Source organism: Pelmatolapia mariae, linkage group LG10_11, assembly GCF_036321145.2.
Source record: "Pelmatolapia mariae isolate MD_Pm_ZW linkage group LG10_11, Pm_UMD_F_2, whole genome shotgun sequence".
NCBI lineage: Eukaryota > Metazoa > Chordata > Actinopteri > Cichliformes > Cichlidae > Pelmatolapia > Pelmatolapia mariae.
Genome location: NC_086236.1, coordinates 21,365,166 through 21,385,416, shown reverse-complemented (window position 1 = coordinate 21,385,416; position 20,251 = coordinate 21,365,166). Strand labels below are relative to the sequence as shown.

At 39.1% G+C, this 20,251-nt stretch overlaps 2 protein-coding genes across 2 annotated transcripts; both read left to right on the top strand.

The window, feature by feature from the left end:
* Window positions 1-1,449: 1,449 nt before the first annotated feature.
* Window positions 1,450-10,075, top strand: LOC134637946 (palmitoyltransferase ZDHHC23-A-like). Its single transcript, XM_063488524.1, has 9 exons — window positions 1,450-1,568; window positions 2,532-3,170; window positions 4,621-4,788; window positions 4,988-5,225; window positions 8,982-9,121; window positions 9,242-9,321; window positions 9,430-9,543; window positions 9,659-9,760; window positions 9,862-10,075. Exons 1-9 carry the CDS (start codon window positions 1,450-1,452, stop codon window positions 9,879-9,881), a joined length of 1,620 nt encoding a protein of 539 aa, XP_063344594.1. The 3' UTR covers window positions 9,882-10,075.
* A 2,009-nt stretch (window positions 10,076-12,084) lies between these two features.
* Window positions 12,085-13,742, top strand: LOC134635337 (lipocalin-like). The gene is made up of 6 exons (XM_063484730.1): window positions 12,085-12,367; window positions 12,919-13,058; window positions 13,144-13,223; window positions 13,322-13,435; window positions 13,520-13,621; window positions 13,723-13,742. The coding sequence occupies exons 1-6, from the start codon at window positions 12,272-12,274 to the stop codon at window positions 13,740-13,742; spliced, it is 552 nt and encodes a 183-aa protein (XP_063340800.1). The 5' UTR covers window positions 12,085-12,271.
* Window positions 13,743-20,251: the final 6,509 nt, after the last annotated feature.

Sequence of the window (20,251 nt, the reverse complement as noted above, 5' to 3'; positions counted from 1 at the left end):
GTCAGGACTTCAAGTTGCCTTCTGTTGGGACGCTTCCACCATGGGAATGCAAGAAATGAAAACCATCTCACTGCACTGATTCGGTGTCGCCACAGCACCATCGGGGCAGGGACATGCCAATTTCCTTTTTCATCACAAATGACTGATGAGAAACTAGGCTGCGCTTTTTATTTTTTCCCCTTCAGTCACTTGCAGAAGGAGCCTGGTGACAAGGGGTCATCTTCTTAAGCATTTCTCTCTTCATTGTTTGCTGAGGATGGCGTAGCTCTCGTGTAGAAACTGTGAATTTTTTGAGCCAACGTAGCTTGCTGTTTTTGTGTTTTTGCATTGGAGACAAAAGGTAAGTCAACAAAATAAATATTTTCTTTGTGAGTGTCCCTTATTAACAGTTAACACCTAGAAGTATTAGATAGTGCTAATTAAGTTATTACTGAATAATAATAATGATCTTTAGCAGACAAACTCTGATTGCAATAACTATTTTTGTCTTTAAAATAATTTTTCTTTGGAAATTCCTGTATAGCTATGTGTCAGATGCCACATAATAAGGCTATAACCACAGATACAAATCAGACTAATGTAATAACTCACACAGACAATAACTCAAAGACATTTCAGAGAATTTAAGTCTTCGGCTTGCTGGCCCAGATAGTTTGTCCCTGCGGAGACCGTGGCCTTGTTTCAACAAATTACATTAGAAGCTCTTGGGGACATAATAAGACTGAGAATACTCTGATTATGGAAATGATATATATTTTTTTTAAACAGGGATCTTTTAGAGTTACAAGTACAGGTCATGTACGCATTGCTATAATCTGTTTAATACTGTATTTGTTACTCTGATATATAATATAAATATAAATATGCTGTTATAGTATTAATAGCATCAACAAGTATGAACACAAATATGCTATATGTGTTGTTCTACATTGCCAGGTGTCTTTTCCGGTATGTATATTGAGAATAAAGAAATAGCCAGAGTACTTGGTCAATAAAGCTGATTCTGATTATATTTTTTTGTTTTTACTTATCTTTTGCACTTGTTTATGCCTATTTTTTGTAATAGGTGTTTAAAACATTTTGTAATTTCTTGTATTAAAAATATAATCTTGAAAACGGATCCTAAATTTGTCAGCACTGTTACTAATTCTCAAAAGCAATCTACTTAGAGCCCAGTAAGGTAGGGTGAGAGCTGTGTGTGTGTGAGCATGTTTGCTTTTCTCTGTGCACTGCAAGTTAATTGTGGGGTCTTTCAAGGCCACGTAAGGAAACAAGGAATCAATAAAGGGTCTTTGTTTGGATAGTTTTTATTGATCATGACAGGATTACCTGCTTGTGTTTTTTAAGTCATGTATCATGCAAACGCAGCATGCTGTAACTGTGTCATCTGTGGCATGCAATGACCTTTTTTTTTTTTTTTTTATAAATCTCCATCTTTAGCAGGCCATTATGCAATGGCAGAAGTTAAAGCCACCGGAGCCAGATGATCCTATCTGTTGCTGTGAATGCGATCTCTACCAGTACGGATGTTGTTGTGACTGCGAGGATCTGGATGAAGCCTTTAACAGGTATGAAGGTGTGAAGAAATGGGTGAATAAACTAATAATCAAGGAGTGTGTGCTGTATGTGTAGTACTGTTGCTAGAAAGCTACACAAGTAGCTGTTGTTTGTGGTCACTAAGAAAGGTTGGACACAAACCAGATACAAAGGAAACAGAAAATAGCGTGAGATTTTATGCTATTAGTTTATTGGCTTTCTAAAGAAAGCGAGAGGAGGTGATACCATTCTCATGACTGTCAATGAAACATGAAACGAATGCCAACAGCTGGATAACAAGCTTAGCTTTAAGACTGGAAATAGTCCACACACCCACACTGGTTTACTGGCAATGTCTCACCGCCAAGAAACAGATGAAGTTTCTTTCTTTCTTTTTCTTCTTCTTTGTTTTGCACAGATAAATAAGATCGAGATGAGCCTTAGCTGTGCTGGTAGGGAGTGACTTCTAATAAAATGAATCAAACTTTCAAAGAGAAAAGCAAAGATGCAAATTTACCATATATTTATTGTGATACCTGAATTATCACATTAAGTATTATAGTAGGATGCTGTTATTTTTGTAATTAGATTTTTGAATTATGTAAATTCTTAATAATTTGCCACAAACAATTAACTTTACTTCCTAAAATGTGCCGAAATTCACAATGAGAGAGAAAAGGAGGGCACATATCATTCTTTCTTTTTTTAATTCCTTTTTTATTTGGCCGGCCCCTCTTATCGGTTAGAGCGGCTCTAAAAGCTTTCTCTGAGATTACCTGAGAATGCAAAAGTCTTATCTTATCTTTCCTATTATTCTAGAGTCAAAGCAAACTATCGTGTATGTCTCAAACCTGAAAAAAGCCAACTATGAAATAATTTTACCTTGCATGCAGCTCAAGAACTTGAAAATAAATTCCATCAGTGAAAAGGGAAATGATTAGACACATGAATAAACATTTGTCTAATTAATACTCTATGACCACTGTTCTCTGTAGGTGGCTGAAAGACAAACCATCTAAAAGTACATTTCAGTCTCCTGTATTTGGTGCCATGGCTGAAAATCTGGAAATTTCCCTGATCCCGGCCCTGCTGATGCTGCCTCTCCTGCTGAAGGTTGCAGCGTTGCACTACCTGCTGGGTATAACCGTCCTGACAGCTCTGCCTGGCTTGGTGCTGTGGTACTACTATGCAACGCACCGAAAGAAGAGACGCACCCTCTTTTTCCTCACCCTCGCATTGTACTCTCTGGCCTACATGTATTACCTCTTCATCACAGAGATTTTACCGCGTGGGGACATCAGCCAGCTGCAGGTGTGCACCGTGACCTCTGGGATGATCTTCACTATAGTCTCTCTTATTCACACCAAGAAAGGCCCAGGATTTGTGACTGCTGCCCTTCACGACTCTCACAGTCACAGTCAGGAGGATAAAAAGGAGTCCACACAAGTAAATAATGGATCTATCCAATCAGCAGCCTCTCCCTCAGGGACACCAGCAGAGCTGCAAACCCCAAAGGAGGGCCTCGGAGCAAAGTGGAGCAGGTGTCCTTTGTGCAAAATAATGCGACCACCGCGGGCTGGTCATTGTCGAACCTGTGGCTCATGTGTCCAGCGTTTGGACCACCATTGTATCTGGTGGGTCTGACTTCACGTCATATTTATATATTTCCTTTGTAAGCAAAGCATTGTGTGTTTAATATTCAGTTCAGTTTAGGTTTATTCAGTTGCCTCAAGGTGTTTTATACTGTAAGGTAGAGATTCTCTCGAAGAACCCTCACAATCAAATGGTCCCTGCTGAGTAAGCACTATGCAATGGTGGGAAAGAAAAACTCCCCTCTAAGAGGAGGAAACCCCTGGCAAATCGGGCCCGGGGGCACAGACATCTGTCATGACTGGTTGTGGGGATATTGGAAAGAGAAAAGACGTAAAACAAGAGAAAAGGGAAAAAAGAGGGTAAATGGAGCCTGGAAAAACCACAGACTAAGGGAAAGATAAAGCAAAAATGTCCCTGTCGGTACTGTCACTGCAGTGTTTTTTGGAATAATGGAGGCAGGTAAGGAACTTATAGAATAACATGATAATAATTAATTACAATAGTCCAGCCAAGAAGTAATGAATGTATGAACTAGTTTTGTGGCATCATTCTGAGACTGTATGGTTCTAATTTTATATATTAATGTGCACATGAAAAAAAAGTGTTACTATATATTTGTTTCATATGCGCATTGAAGTACACATCCTGGTCAAAAACAACTCCCAGGCTTCTCATAGTGTTGCTGAAGGCCCTGATAATGCCATCCAGAGTAAGTGTCTGGTTAACATCATGTTTCTAAGATTTATTAGGGCCGAGTGCATAACCTCAGTTTTATCTGAATCCACATCCACGTCCATGTCTTTATGTCTTAAACTATTAGTTTTATTTTTAAGTTGTCTGGGAGCATAATTGGTGGTCATGGTGGCCATTCGGTTGAAATAAACAATGAAATTAAATTGAGCTGTTGAATTTGTGGGTCTACACCTCTTGTGTTGTAATTAGATTAGGGGAACGAATCTGAGCAGAAGCTTGGACCAGGGGGGCGTCACATTCACAGCTGATCAGCAGATGAAAACTGAACTCTCTTTTACATTTCCCCACACTAGAAAAAAATAGAGTTTAATTTTACCATTAGATCATAATTTAGTGAACACATGATGGGCCTCATCAGGCCATAAACACATCACATGTCATCAAGTTTTCCATAATCAGTTCCTTTTGACAGATTTTGATAAACATACTCCAAAACTCATGCAGATGGATTTAGATTTTCTTATTAATATTATTATTTTGTTTTGGGGACATTTGCAAATTAGATTTTTTTTTCTGTCACACTGAAAGTCCTCTTGCAGAGCGCTCTGCCAAGAGGAAAAACTAATGGGCTTAAAATGATAGGATAATGTAACAAGATAAATAAGGTCACTGAGTCACTTCTAAACTAATTAAAATCCGTAAATGTAGCAGTTCTGTCATTTTATATACAGCGTGATAGTGAGATACACATGTAACCTGGTCTCTCTGGTGTTGTGTGTCCCTGTTGAGATGTTGTAGGATAAACAGCTGTGTAGGACAGGCAAACCATCGCAGTTTTCTGCTGACCCTCTCTGTGTTTGTGTTGACCTCTCTGTACGGGATCAGTTTGGTGCTTTGCAGCCTCTGTCCTCATCAGTATCTAATGACAGGGCTCTTCTACTGCCCCGGCGTCTACACTCAGTCTAGGTACAGCACTTTATATGTTTTATTCTGCTGCAGCCTTGAAATTGAATAACTTTAATCATTAAATAATTATTTCAATTCATCAATGACATTTTTAATTACTGTTTTTGGTTTGTTTTTCTTGAATTTGTCCTGCCAGTATGAGAAGAGAAGAAAAGGCAGGTTATGTTGCAGTAATGATTTGTTCTCTTTACTTTTGCAGCACAGCACTTTGCTTTACCTGTGCGTGGTACAGCAGCATTGTCGCAGGTGGACTGCTTTACCTCTTGGTGGCACAAGTTCTCAATATCAGCTTTAACGTGACGGAGCGAGAGGCTCAGCTGGCTCTGAGGAACAAAACGGGCCAGAGCCGCCTGTGGGGACTCGTTGTTGACACAGGAGAGTATTCTCGTGGCTTCTATCAGAACTGGGTTGAGTTCCTCACCATGACAGATGCTTCAGCTTCTCCTCGGTCCAGCCTTACTGACTTGGTCTAGTTGTACTTAATGCACTCGGTGACATCGTGGTAATAGACTGTTCGTGCTGCATGCATGAAGAATTAAATTTCATATTTCTTTTTCAATACATTCCAGGACTGCAGTACTAATATGAACATGTTTTTAATGACTGTTTAAAGATGCATACATGTGTTTGGGGTTTGGATTTTTAGCACCATTTTCTGTTGAAGCTTTTGACCTGGACACATGCAAGACAGTCTGTGGATTTTGTGCCTTTTATAAAATTTAATCAAAGACTGCAGACATTATAGCCTGCCTTTTTATACACCTGCAGAAAGTAAGAAGGAAATATGTTGTCTTTATAAAAAAAATAATCTCACTGCATGCAAGTCCAAAAAATCTAATAAACTTCAAAATGATACAAAAAACATTGAGTGATTCTGGAGTTCAAATCAAAGAAGATAAACCAGAAACAAAACTGCTGGATTCAAGACTGGATAGCTGTCCTTTACTATTTTAATGTCCAGTAGCAACGTGGTTTGGCCTTAAGATGGCATCAGAGGAAAAGCCAAAGGAAAGCAAATGGTCACTTTTGACTCGTTCTGCAGACATGCACTCAGTAAATACTGACACCACTGTACTGGTCAAGTTGGAAATTTAAAAAGAAACAAAGATATATAAAAAAAAAATTAATAAGAAGGCAAGAAAATCGAGTTATGGAAGGATCTGCATCTGTGAGAAGAGGCCTAACTAATACAGAACAAAGAGGCTAGCTTAGCTCAGTGTAAGATGTTAAAATAATGTCTAAAATATGTTGCATGTGATGGTTAGAGCAAGAACAAAGTTCATCACCTTGGACACAATAAAATGTGCGTTTTGTGCCTTTCTTCTCTGCAGTGTGCTGCGTTATTGTGTGTGCTTTTTAACGAATGTTTTTTGGTCATGACTGTCTCACGGTGCCTTCAACACTGATCTACAAATCTAAACACACACGCCAATTCTTTCTCTAATTATTCGGTTATAGATAATAATAATAATTTATGTAAAATTCTGGAATGTCTAACTGTTAAATCACTGTTCTCAGTCACATAGTGTGAATTGAAAATGAAACCCTATCTATTCTAACATAATCTCTAGTCTCAATTTTCATTTCACACTGTTCACTAATTAGCATTATTTCTCATAATCCACATTTTGGGTGGAGCACATCAATAAATATTCTTATACCGATACATTTCTTCCATTTGAAGGCGTATTTCATCCCTATAACTTCAGTGCCAGCACTTTCAGTCAGTGACCATGAACAGCTTTTCCTCTGCTGCCACCCTCAGGCCACTCTGTGCTTAACATTAACAAAAACACCCAATAACATTAATATTAACTCTGTTGCTCAGTCAGTTTGTCACTTAAATGTAGTGGTGTAACAGAGCTACAGCAATGTCTTGATTCTAGGTTTAAGCAACCAGTCTCAGCAAGGGGTTAAAGTAAGTTTAAAAATACAGTTTCCTTAAAACAAATAGAATTCAAACATGGTGGGGGGGATCTAATCACAAAGAAAAAATATCTGTGTCCCTTCACAAAAGAGATGAGTTGGTGGGTTGGGGACAGTTGTGGTTGCTTCCTTAATGGCAGTCCTCCCACAGCTACCACTATGGGTTAAGCTGGTATCACACTTCATCCTCAGTCAGCACTGCCTTGAGATTTGGGCCACAGGGAACATGTCTGCACACAGAGGAATGAAATGTGTTTGCTCCTTTCAGTCGGTTCACAGCATGTTTAAGACATTTGAGGGAAGTCACTTACTGGAACTCACTGGAAGACTTACCAATATTAAACTTATTCAGCCTAAAATGAGGGAACAAAAACACATAAAAGAAGATTGTGTTGGTGTGTCCATCACTAGTGCCAAGTGCACATAAAGAGATGAAAAAGGGGGATAAACAACATAATTTATGCATCATTTATAGCACTGTACAAAGTGTTAAAGGGGGGCGGAGCAGATGTCGATCAGTTGTCCATCAAAATCTTGTTGAATATTATAAATGTGGCATTTTAAAAACAGGATAATTTAAAATGCAGTTTTAAACAAATGTCAGCAAACAAACACAAACTAACGCTTACTTAAGACGACTAAATTAGGACAACTTCTTCATTGTGAGCATTTCCCAGGGAGAGAAAACAGTGTCAGACACCTTCACTCAAAGTAGGCAACATCACCCACTGCCTACAATGCAACAGCAAATGGAGCTTTTGTATAGCACAGGAGTTACATATACCACCTCCTGCATCTTCCATGTGAAGTATGGGAAACTGCAGCAGCCTTCTCACCACCAAAGCATTCACAAAGTGATTTGTAATCCTTTGTAATCTTTGGGAATGATTTCATCCGGCAGCCAGCACGCTAACTTGCTGGGCTAGTGTTTTCCTAGCAGTCAGAGGTTACCAGGGGGGTCACTGACTGGCATCTGGCCTAAATGCAACAGTAATTAGGTCACAAGAAGGTAACCCCTATGTTTTAACCAAATTACCAGAAGGCCACAATCTGTGGGTAGTGAACAAACAAACAAGTTCACTCTGGACCCAGATAGATGGTGGATGGATGGTGTGACACTTTCATTCTTGTCACATAAAAGGTTGTTATTTCAAGAACCATTGATTCTTCATCACTCAACAGCAGTGGAAAAAAGATTCTACAAACTTATTTACTTATTATTGTTAGCTTATCCAGGGAATCATTTCAGGTTACTACACAGGGAAGCGCGATTAGGAATCCAGTTTGCGAGCCATGTGTTTTGTCTGTGCGCGTTACTGTCACATCTGCTGACAGCTACATTTGATTCTGTGGTCTCGGTCGCAGAAAGCGCTGGAGTTTAGCCGCAGCCTTGTTTACCACTGTGGATATAGTGTATTTTGTTTCAAAACAGATTTTTTGTCTCCACTCAAGCTGAAATTTAATTACTACTTTATTTGCTTCCCAATTCTCTGACATCCCAGCTGATCTGTTATTAAAATTTTTGATTTGTTTTTGTGTGTTTCTCCTGCCAGCTGTTTGCTATATACCTCTCATATGGTTCACTGAATTCTGCCTTTGCGTGGCCAAACTTTTTGGTTGTGAAACCATGCATGTGGGTTCATGTGTTTGAACCCATCCCCGAACCGGTGTTTTGTGTAGGTGTGTGTGTGTGTGTGTGCTGGCCTCGAGAGAAGAGGTAATCTCCCTCGGCTATATAAAGGGAGTCAGGCAGAACCTCAACAACACACTTCCAAATCTTCATCCACACTCTCCCACATCATCATTTCTTCACTCATCATCAGCAGCCATGCATTTACTTCTCACTCTGCTGGGAGCTGTGCTCTCCTCCCTGATGGTTTCTTCTGAAGTCCAACCTCAGGCAGACTTCAACGTACAGGCGGTAAGACAAATGGCTACATTAGTACGTTTTATTTTACAATATTTATTTCCAGCAGCAATGCATATTCAACTTGCTTATATGGTTTTGGCTTTTCACTTTGTGACTTTTGTGTTTTATACTGTGAGAAATCTTTTGTTCACTGCCTTCATAAACAAAAGCAATGTAGCTGTCTTCAAAAACAAAGAAAAAGAAGAAGGCACACATGAAGTGTTATTTTTTCTCTGTCTTCCAAAGCTTACATGAGTTATTAAAACACACTTTTTTGTAAAGTTGGTCACAGAAAGTGTTTCAAAAACGCTTCAGTAAAGTTTTCAACTCCTGATGCTTTCCTCTTGTGTGCCCACAGATGGCAGGTAAGTGGTACCTGATTGGAATTGCCACTGATGCCCAGTGGTTTGTCAGTCACAGAGCCAGCATGAAGATGGGCACGGCCATGATTACCCCAACTGCTGACGGGGATCTGGAGATGTCATATTCCAGTCTTAGGTAAGTGTGAGGGCATGAGGACAATGGACATTTAAATAAATAGGAATATATATCTATATATCTGTATATATATAAATGACAACATGTGAAAGAATTAATGTTTTAGTGATTTCTTTGCAGCCCTAATGGCTCGTGTTGGAGAATGAACAATCTGGCCAAAAAAACTGAGATACCTGGAAAGTTCACATACACAAGTCGGCGTGAGTGCACCCACACACAGAGAAAAGCACGATTTAATGATCTAGTATGTTTGCTGTTTCTGCTTTCATAATTTCATGACCCCTTTTCTGCTGCATTCCCTTTGTCAGGCTGGGCGTATCTCAGTGACTTGCGCATGGTCGATGTGAAGTATGACGAGTATGCCCTGATTCATTCCATCAAAACAAAGGGGAAAGAAAGCTATGTTGTTAACAAACTATATGGTAATATGGCATTTAGCTCTGATTCTACACTCTGCTCAATCCATTTTAACCTGTTCTGCTGGTCGGTAAAGCTATACCCGCTGCAGCAGATTTACATCATCTGTTTTTTTTACAGGACGTGGTGTGGACCTCAGCGCTGAAGTGCAGGAGAAGTTCATTCAGTTCTCCCTGCAAAGCAGCATCCAGCCTGAAAATATTGTCATCCTTACCAAAAACGGTACTTTTACCTCTGAGATGTTTTATTTAAAATAACTGCAATCAAGAATGATGTTATGCACTGATCACTTTTCCATTTACTTTCCATTTTCCTCTCTGTAGAGGAGTGCCCAGCTGCCTAACCTTGTGTCCAGGTGACCATCTCATCGAGGAGCTTTCACTGTTCTGAAAATCTCACGTCGATGACCTGAGACAGTTTGCGTTTTACTTTACTATCTCTGCTCTTTCATTATTAAGAATGCTCATAATATCACAAAATTATATTCATCACTTTGCATTTATCCACCTGCTGTTATTACCACACAAATAAAAAGTATGAAATGGCTAAAATTTTTTGATTTATTCAATTTTTAAACAAATACCTTGAAGTACATCCATAACAGCACAGCTAAAACCTTCTTTTTATCAAGTCTTTGTATCTGCACACTTTGCAAAGATTTATATACAAAAAATAATAGAATAACCTGTGAATTAAACAAATAAACACAGTGTTTATTTGAATCCAAACAAAATACCCACCAAGTCTGAAGTAGATCAGATGAACTGTTGACCAGACAGACTGACAGACAAACATACAGATTGCTTGAGTCATTAGTGCAATAAAATATATTTCTTTGACAGCATCACTTCATATATTTGTTTTCCAGGATTAAAGATCTATTATAACTGGCAAGGAATGCAGGCAGGAGAAATCATTACCAGCAAAACACGTTACTAGTACATCTCCTCAGCACCAGTGGTGTCATGGTCTCAAAGCTGTGCAGTAGAGAAAAGAATCTGAGGGATGATACAAAGGTGACCAAAGTTACAAACAAATCCAGCTGTACTGGAAATGTTTTCAGAGGTCCAAACTCTTTGGCTTTCTGCAGAGCAAGTATGTAAGAAGTATCCAAGCTAACTTAACTTTAGATAACATGAGGAAAAATGCCTCTTCCCAAAGTTTCCTACAAGTATTTGGTTTATATTTAGAGAAGCAAAGGCTCTTCATCCTGACAGATGTTCCCTGGTGGATCTCTGTCCTGTGACAGTGGCACAGTATAGTGTATTAGTATAATCAAAGCCACTTCCCTAACCAATTTTTAAAGCTATTTAGCAGATGGACCCAAGTGCAAGTAGACTCTGACTGCTGTGTACAAAAGGTTATATGATTAACCACACAGCAGATACTGCACTACAATAGTAGCAGCAATTCACACAAAGTAACACAGTGCTCGGTGTAGTGTAATATTAAAGCAGTTGAGTCTCGACCTTAAGATTTCTAAGCTATTTGTTGTAGACCAGGCGGGGACAATTAAACTTGCCAAAGGACCACTAATTAAAGTTTACTCTTAATAACAGTAGCAGTTAATATGAATATATTGTTTATGTGTGTTTTGCTTACTGGTGCAGCAACAGTCCCAGTGCTCCTTAGAGAATGAACTGCTCGTGCCTGAGCTAACAATTTCAGTCACACCGAATGTCTTTTATTCACAGAGTTAGCTTAGCGACTTAGCTTAGCAAGACTTTATTTGAAAGTTCAGGACTTTTTGTTCACACTGGCAGCACATTCGGCCAATGAAGTTCAGTTCGGTTCAACGCCCTTTTTGACCTATGAAACAGCAGAAAATGAAACATTCTCATTTCAACACCCATTTGTTAGCGTTAGCTATTCTGCTGTTTTTCATCATGTCACAGGTGAAATAAAATGATAGTACATTTACTTTGCTTCCTGTAGGAGTGATCATGTACAGTTTGACTGGGACCGTGTATTACTTATGAGGAAAGCCAACTTTGGGATTCCTAATCAGTCAGCTTTGGAAAAGCTCTCCTTTTTACTCTGAGGATGCTACACTCTGCATAGATAATAAACCTCTTACATTCATGTGGGGCTTTCAAGTAGTTTTTAGACAAATTAGGGTAAAACGAGACATTAAAACCCTAAAAGACAAACTACATTTTCTAAGAACACATTTCAGGTTACTATCTCTATCAGGGCGTGTGTTTTGTCTCTGCGACTGTCGCAAATGCTGATAGGTGCATTTCATTTTGTGATCTCTGCTACAGAGAGCACTGGAAGGCAACCACTGCGTTGTTAAAAGTAGAAACGTAGTTTATAAATTTCTATATTTATATATATATTTATATATATATTCTATATTTATAAATTTCTATATTTTTTTTACTTTGCAGCTCCTTAGTTTGTGATTGCTATGATATGAACTTTTGTGACTTTTGAAACTTTTTGAAGTTTGTGTGTTTTTTACTGTTTTTCTTGGTAACTGTCTGACATTCACCTCTCACACAGTGGATACAGTTCTGCCCCTGCAGGAATAAACTTTGTGGTTATGAAACCAACCATGTGTTTGCATAAAATGTCACATGTTCGAAGCCATCACAGAACCTGGGGTTTGTATAAGTGCAGCTGTTGGTGGGGAGATAATCTCACTCTTCTATATAAAGAGTCACCAGGCAGCAACTTCCAGATCTTCATTTGTGATCTCCTCCATCATCATTTCTTCACTCATCAGCAGCTATGGCTTCACTTCGCACCCTTCTGGGAGTGGTACTGTGCTCCCTCATGGTTTCGTCTTCTGAAATCCTACCTCAGGCAGACTTTGATTTACAGGCGGTAAGAGTCATCGATAATCATTTTTATTTTACCACCCATCTATTTTCATAACCATCTCTCTATCTTAGGGCCATGGAAGGGGGGTACTGGAGCTTATCTAACAGGGATAGGCAGGGAACCAGACAGTTTAGCAGTCTATACAGGAGGCTAACCTTTGCAAAATTTACTTTTATAACGACTTCACCATTTATGTTATGTGGTGATGTTTCACCCTGGATTTTGCATGATAAGATATATTTTCACCATTGCTTAAAAAAAAAAAACTAATATAAATATAGTTTGGTTATAGTTTGTTCACACTGTCTTCAGTGTGAACAACAAAACATAAGCATTGGAAATTTTGATGTAAAGTTCTGCAATTGTTGTCTCAAGATGGAGCATGAATAAAACTAATATATATGAGTAAATTAATTAATATGCATTCACACACACACACACACACACACACACACACACACACACACACACACACACACACACGCACAGTGTTACAATAAACAGCTCTTGTGTTTCTGTCTAATTCGCAATTCTTTCCATTTGTGTGTCCACAGATGGCAGGTAAGTGGTACCTGACTGGAATTTGCTCTAATGCCCAGTGGTTTGTCAGTAGCAAAGCCAATATGAAGACCGGCACGGCCATCATTAAGCCAACTGAAGATGGGGGCCTTGAGTTGTCATTCTCCAGTCTTACGTGAGTGTGAGAGGACAGACAGAGCAAATATCATTTGAATAGCAATAAAATATTTACATTGGAGATTAATGTGATGTCTTTGCAGTAGTAATGATACATGTCGGAAAATGGAAAATTTAGCCAACAAGACTGAGGTGCCTGGAAAATTCACATACAGAAGTCGGTGTGAGTACGCCCACAAAGAGAGGAAACGAATAATTCTCCATCATCATCCAGTATTATTTTTTTCACATATTCTCTTCTGCTTTTTTCCTTTTTGTCAGACTGGGGGTATGTGAGTGACATGCGTATGGTTGATGTGAAGTATGATGAGTACGGCCTGACCTATTCCTTCAACACCAGAGGGAATGAAACCTTTGTCGTTAACAGATTATATGGTAAAGTTGCATTTAGCTGTGTCCAGCAAACCATTTAGTAAAGTTACACCCACTGCAGCAGATTTACATCACGTGGTTTCACAGGACGTAGTTTGGACCTCAGCGCTGAGTTGCAGGAGAAGCTCAGGCAGTTGTGCTTGCAGACCGGCATCCTTCCTGAAAATATTGTCCTTCTTCCTAAAAGCGGTACTTTTACATTGGTGGTGAAGTTCTATATAAAAACAGCTTGAAATACAGAGTGATGTTGTGCACTAATCACCTTACACTTTCCATTTTTCCTTCTACAGAGGAGTGTCCACTTGCCTAATCTTCTGTCCCATCGATCGTCTCACCGGTACTGCATGAAGATCTTACACCATCTGTTATGGAAATGTGACTGAGCACCATCTTGAGCAGTTTTTAACAATAAAAATGCAAACATCTAGAATATTTTTCTTCATTATTCATCCTTTATATGAAATAAACTGAAGAAAACCCATAACAACACAATCAAAATGTCTTTTCCCCCCATTCACACACTTTGTAGTATTCAATCAATTAATCAATCAATCAGTTTATTTATAAGCACATTTAAAAACAACACAGGTTGACCAAAGTGCTATACAAAGCAAAAAGTAAAACAAACACACCCAAAGAGAACAAAACAAAAACTCAGTCACAATTAAAAGCTAGGGACTAAAAATGTTCTTTCAGACGGCATTTAAAAATGTCAAGTGTTGGAGACGTCCTAATTTGAAGAGGCAGACTGTTCCAAAGGGTCAGGCAAACGCTTGGTCTCCTCTGTGCTTTAGTTTGCTTTTAGGAACAATCAGAAGCAATGTATCCCCTGACCTAAGAGTTCTATTTGCAGTATTTTTAGTTAAAAGATCAGAGAGCTACAAGGGAGATAATCCGTTTAGAGATTTAAAAACAAGCAATAAAATCTTAAAATCAATTCTAGAACATACTGGAAACCAGTGTAAACAAGCCAAGACTGGGGAAATATGGTCACGTTTACGAGTGCCTGTCAAGAGTCGGGCTGCAGCATTCTGAACAAGCTGAAGACAAGACAGCAGAGAGTATTCGATTGTTAAAAACAAAAAGTGGTCACATTATAAGTTAAATGCATATTCAAGTTTTTATTTACATCCGTTTACAATTTACTGAGTTTTATTTTATGTGATTAAATGATCTTAGATCATCCACCTGTAGACGTCAGAATGACTCCTTGTTTTATCTGCCCGTATTGGGGTTTTAGTCAACACACTAAAAGCAATATGCTACCGAGTGGTGAGGTCAGAGTACCTCATAGCACAACAGTTGCTTATACAAACACACACACACACACACACACACACACACACACACACACACACACACACACACAATTTTAACAAGTTGTTTCTGTGCTTAAATTTCTTACATTTTTTTCTTCCATTGATTGACCCACTATTTGAAATCACATATTTTTCACTATTCTTCTTGGTTTATACATTAAATCTCCTTTGAATACATTTCCTTACAACCAGAATATTATGATTGTTAGACAATCATGTAGTCAGACTCGGGTTTCTTTGTTTTTTGGTCTTCATGAAAGCCAAATCAGAACGTTTTTCCTCAGAAGTAGCTATTCCACTTCTGGGGTGAGCAACCTGTGCTCCCAAAATATCATTTCTGAGCATTTTAGTGGCCAAAAAGAATCTATATAGAGCTGCAAAACAAATCTGAATTTTATTTAAAAAAGAAAAAGAAAAAAAAAAGGTGATACAGCCTGTTAAATATACATGTGTCTTTCAACATTACTAATACTAATACATGAAAATAATTAATATCTTTTACCACATTTGGCTACTCTACAGTGGGCTATATGATTATTTGGTACTTGGCATGGTGGTAAAGGGCACAAAGATCCACAGCCCATCTGTTCCCTTTTCTTTAAGTAGGTTCTCTCTCAGTACTCTGGTTTCCTTCCACATCCACAGACATATGTGTTAGGTTAACTGGTTATTCTAAACTTGCTCTCTGAGTCAGCCTTGCAGCAGAGTGATCATCCTTTCAGGGCGACGTCTCTGCTCTGAAAGGCAGTGCCTCCAACATTCAGCAATAAAAAGAAATTGTGCTGACCATAATCAATCTCAGTTACATCATATTATCAGAAGACAAAATTTTAGGTGGCTAGGTAGAGAGCATTGCTTCTGTTATACAATTTTACAACTGTCCCAAATTTCTTTATTAACGATTCCAGACATTGTCGCAGTTATTTATTGTAAGAAGATTAGACATGTGACCCTCCAGACAGCTGACAACGACCTGGCTTAATAACAACAACACCAGCTGGTTATAAGCTAACATTTTGTCAGCTAATATTATCACTGAGTCTCCTAAAAAATCACACTTTCCCGCTGGTAAACAGTGTGATACCCGCACATCATTTGAGGATTTATTCTCGAAGCGTCCAACAATGAAAGTTTTACTAACACCAGCTAACAGAGGCTTACAGTGACAAAAACAGCAGCACTTACCAACAAAAGAAGTTCAGGACAAACTCAGCAACTCAGCTCAGTATCACTGTCATTCGACAGAAATGGCCTTCAGTAACTCACAAAGCTCTATTCAGAGCTCAGGTAAAGAGCAGACTGACAGCCTGCACTCCATATGGATCGCTAGGATTATACACTTTAGAGCAGCGGTCCCCAACCTTTTTTGCGCCAGGGACCGGTTTATGCCCGACAATATTTTCACGGACCGGCCTTTAAGATGTCGCGGATAAATACAACAAAATAAAACTAGTACCGGTACCGAAAAAAAGAAGATTTATTCATAACACAAGTGAAAAGACCCAGGAAAACCGAGTTAACGATAAAAAAGATAACAAAATAACGCTGAAAACCGATGAAAACCATACATTTCACACCTGAGCCTCAACTCTCGCGGCCCGGTACCAAACGACTCACGGACCGGTCCGAGGCCCGGGGGGACCGCTGCTTTAGAGGGGGTAAAACAGCAGAACTCAGCTGACTGCAGTCTGTACTCTACTGACATCTAGTGGTGAGATATCACACGAGTTAAAGTTACAACTTTAAGCAAAGTTCCAAAAACAAACAAGTGAAACTCTTGATTGTATACTTTAACAGTAATACACATGTAACCTTCTTAACAGTCCAACAAATATCAGCAAACAAACTGCTTCTGTGCAGTTACAGTCACACAGTGTGCCAGCTAGCTAAATGTACATTTGTGGTATTACCGAGGGAGAGAAAAGACTATGAGATAACATCACTCAGAGATGGAGAATGATGTAAGAAACACGGGACGGGAGAGGAAGAAGATGGATTGCCCGGTGGGATCTGTTCAACTGGAAATTACTTTAATTTTTTTTTTTTTTTTTTGAATTGATAGATGTCGATTGGATCGACAGATTGATGATTTGTTGTTGTCGAACTTCTTGCAAAACAAACTGAAGTACACTGCACTGCACTCTTGGAGAAGATGTGTTGAGATTCACACAAGCTAACACGTTTTGGGGTTTTGGGGGGACAAATGATTTCAGAGCTGGGTTACATCAGGGGGAACAGACATCTCATTTAAATTTAATGTCTCATTTTTCCAAGTGTGTAAGGAAAGTCATCATCTACAATGTAATCAGCAAGCAAATGGAGCTATTTGAAGCTTTGTGAAATCATTAGAACTAGAAGTTTGTATTCCTTGTATTAATATTATTTTAATATCACATTTATATAGCAGCTGGAGGTTCAGTTAGTTCTGTACTTTGTACTGCTTCAGAGGAGTGCTCAGCTGCCCACTCTTCTGTCCCAGTGGTCATGTCACAGAGGACCACTTCCACTAACATCCATAACCTGCAACAGTTTTCCTTTTAATTCATTATCTGTGGTCTTTCAAACATTAAGAATTAATTAATTAAATGTCCCAAAACAATATTCATCACTTTGCTTCTATCTGCCTGCAGTTACCATGTACCGAATCTTTATTACAGCTGGCTAATAAAAAGTGTTAAAGATAAAGCATCTGTCTGCACTTTTCCCTCTAAGCTGCGAGTGTGCGAAATTGCGCACTGCTGACACGGTCTCCGCGCACACAAAATCTGCACTGCGCACAAACCCCCCCCAAAACAAAACAGAAAAAATCAAACCGGGATTGAAATTAAAATAAATACATAACAATTGATTCTGTGCTGTTTTGGAGTGTGAGTCAGTGAGTGACCGGTAACTGGCTGCTCCAGCCAACGATGCCACTCACATTCATATAAACGCTAATCAGTGTCGTTGACGGGTTATGACGGCGTCCTTATGTGCCGACACTTTTAGTTAGTAAAGCGGTGTGGCCGATGTGGAGTGGCTGAGTGAAGACACGCTAATGACAACGTGTACAAACATTGGAGATGTGAGCAGGACAGACAAAAACATTAAGGTGAAGTTTAAGTTCTCAGTCAGATTTGTGCTTATCTAGTGTCATTTATTTCCAATTCTTATTTGTGGATATTGATCATTAAATACTGATACTAGTTTATGAGTAGTGGAAATGCAAATAATCGTGTCATTATCAGTGATGGGAATAACGGCCGTTACTTTTTTCAGTAACTAGTAATCTGATTAATTACTGTTTCTATATTTCTATTGTTACATGGCTGTTACTAAGAAGAAAATGCGGTGTGGACTCATTAATATTTTTCAACACACAGATGGTTGAATCTGTCTTCAGTTTACCGGGATTTGGAGCCGGGGGGCAATCGTACAAGGGCGGCTTAGGTGGATTCACCTCTGTTTGCACCATTTAGTTATGAGCTGTTGCATCTGTGGATGCCAAAGAGAAAACTTTCCACTGGACACTGAGCTGACTATACCTGTCTTCCGCGTGTAGCATAAGCGTTTGCTAGTGTAAGGCTGTAGAATTTCAATTTACAAAGCCAGTTACCAAAACTGTTAATACTTCCATGAACCATTGAGCATATTACTTGATAGATGCTATTAGGAATGCTTTAAAAAGGCATCAACAGCACAGATACAGTGGATATCATTCACAGAACAATGTTTTCAAACAGCATGTAAACATTTTTATTTCTGCTGTTAGATTGTTCTAATTTGACATTTTTATATGTTTTAAATAAGACAAAATTACAGGTTCAGACAACAGATGTTTTGGTTAATCCAATTTTTTATTTGATTGGTCGATCGTAATTTTTTATGGGTAAGATGTTATAATACCCTGGTTCACTCTGTGACTTACTTTGTCTCCTATAAATCTTCTTTAATTCAGTTCAATTCAATTCAACAGTATTTACATACAAATGAATTGAACTGAACTGAATTAAAGAAAAAACCCAACAATCCCCTATGGACAAGCACTTGGCGACAGTGGGGAGGAAAAACTACCTTTAAAAATTTAGAAACCTCCGGCAGAACCAGGATCAGGGAGGGGCGGCCATCTGCCTCGACCGGTTGGGAGGGGTGGAGCCGATGACAAATGTATACACAACTAAATATTAAAGCAAATATGCTTTAAAATGGATGTTTAGGGACTTGAAGTAACTGTTGATATTTAGTTGTATATAACTTTGATTTTATAGGAGACAGAGTTGAAGTCACTTAAGTGAATAGTCTCAGAAACCAGTTGCGCTTCTTTTTCTTTTTTGGCTTTTCTCTCGGCATGTTGTCATCTCGGGCCTCTGGATTTTCTGGTTTGGTAGTACTGGCCTCCTCTTTTTCTTGCTTATTCTCCTGGAGTGTCTCGACTTTGGCTGGAGAATTTTCTGCTTCGTTAACGCTGGCCTCTTTTTGATGTATTGTCTCTTTTTGGGCTGGAGAATGATCCTGATTGCCAACGTTGGACTCGGGTTCTTCCTTTTTTATTGTCTCTTGCAGAGACCGCAAAGACTCCTGAAGAATGACCTTTTCATCTTCTGTTTGCTTGAGTTGTTTGCGGATTGTTGTGTTCTCCTGGTTTTTCCTCGTTACAATTTCCAGGTAGAAAGCTCTGGTTTTTTCCAGCTCTTCTTTTAAGTTTTGGACCTCCAAATTATTTGTCTCACAAACAGCCTCACTGATGCAGAGTTTGACGATGAGCTCAGCGAACTCACAGGGGGCTCTTTCTTCCTGTTCTTTACGTTTTGCAACTTCCTCTTCTAGGTTTTTCTGTGTTTTGAGGAGCTGCTCGCGGAGTTGTTGAGAGGAGACAATAATCAGGCAACGAACTGCTGCCACAGCTGCTCCTTAAATACCTGGTCTTGATGAAGGGGAATGACAAATGTGATGGAAAATTTGTGTTTCACCTCCTCTAACCTCTGGGTACTATTGGTATGCATTTGTAACTTTTCTTGTACAAAGTTGTAGTTGTTTTTCAGTCTTCATATACTCTAACTGTAAGCTTTGCTCAGAATAACACCTCTGAGCGCAAAGGCCATGACACACTTCATTACCAAACTGGTGCTTACATGACGATGAGAATTTCACTCCCAACCACTGATAGACAAGACTGCATCCATGCGACGGATATACGGAGTACACAGGACCAATGTGTACCTAATAAATTGGCCGGTACATTTATTTTCAGAAGAGCTATCATTGGATTACATCTTGGAGAGGCTCACTCAGAATAACACCTCTGAGCGCAAATTGGATCACATCTTGGAGAAGCTCACTGCGGTCATGAGTTCTCAGAATCTGCTCTTTGAGCGGAAGAAGGACAACATCACGGAGCGTAAGTTTGATAACATCATGGAGAAGCTCACGGCTCTCCAACGGGAGATTGAGAGACCAGTGTCGGACTGTTAGAACAGCTTTGAAATTCTCATGAGTTGTTCGCACTAAAGTAAAAACCACC

What these genes read in the sequence shown, in the direction of transcription:
- LOC134637946 (XM_063488524.1), top strand. Translation starts at nt 1,450, where the DNA reads ATGCAATGGCAGAAGTTAAAGCCACCGGAGCCAGATGATCCTATCTGT. An exon ending in TTGGACCACCATTGTATCTG is followed by an intron (nt 3,171 to 4,620) that starts GTGGGTCTGACT and finishes GAGATGTTGTAG; the next exon opens with GATAAACAGCTGTGTAGGAC. An exon ending in TGTCATCCTTACCAAAAACG is followed by an intron (nt 9,761 to 9,861) that starts GTACTTTTACCT and finishes TCCTCTCTGTAG; the next exon opens with AGGAGTGCCCAGCTGCCTAA.
- LOC134635337 (XM_063484730.1), top strand. Translation starts at nt 12,272, where the DNA reads ATGGCTTCACTTCGCACCCTTCTGGGAGTGGTACTGTGCTCCCTCATG. An exon ending in CAGACTTTGATTTACAGGCG is followed by an intron (nt 12,368 to 12,918) that starts GTAAGAGTCATC and finishes GTGTGTCCACAG; the next exon opens with ATGGCAGGTAAGTGGTACCT. An exon ending in TGTCCTTCTTCCTAAAAGCG is followed by an intron (nt 13,622 to 13,722) that starts GTACTTTTACAT and finishes TTCCTTCTACAG; the next exon opens with AGGAGTGTCCACTTGCCTAA.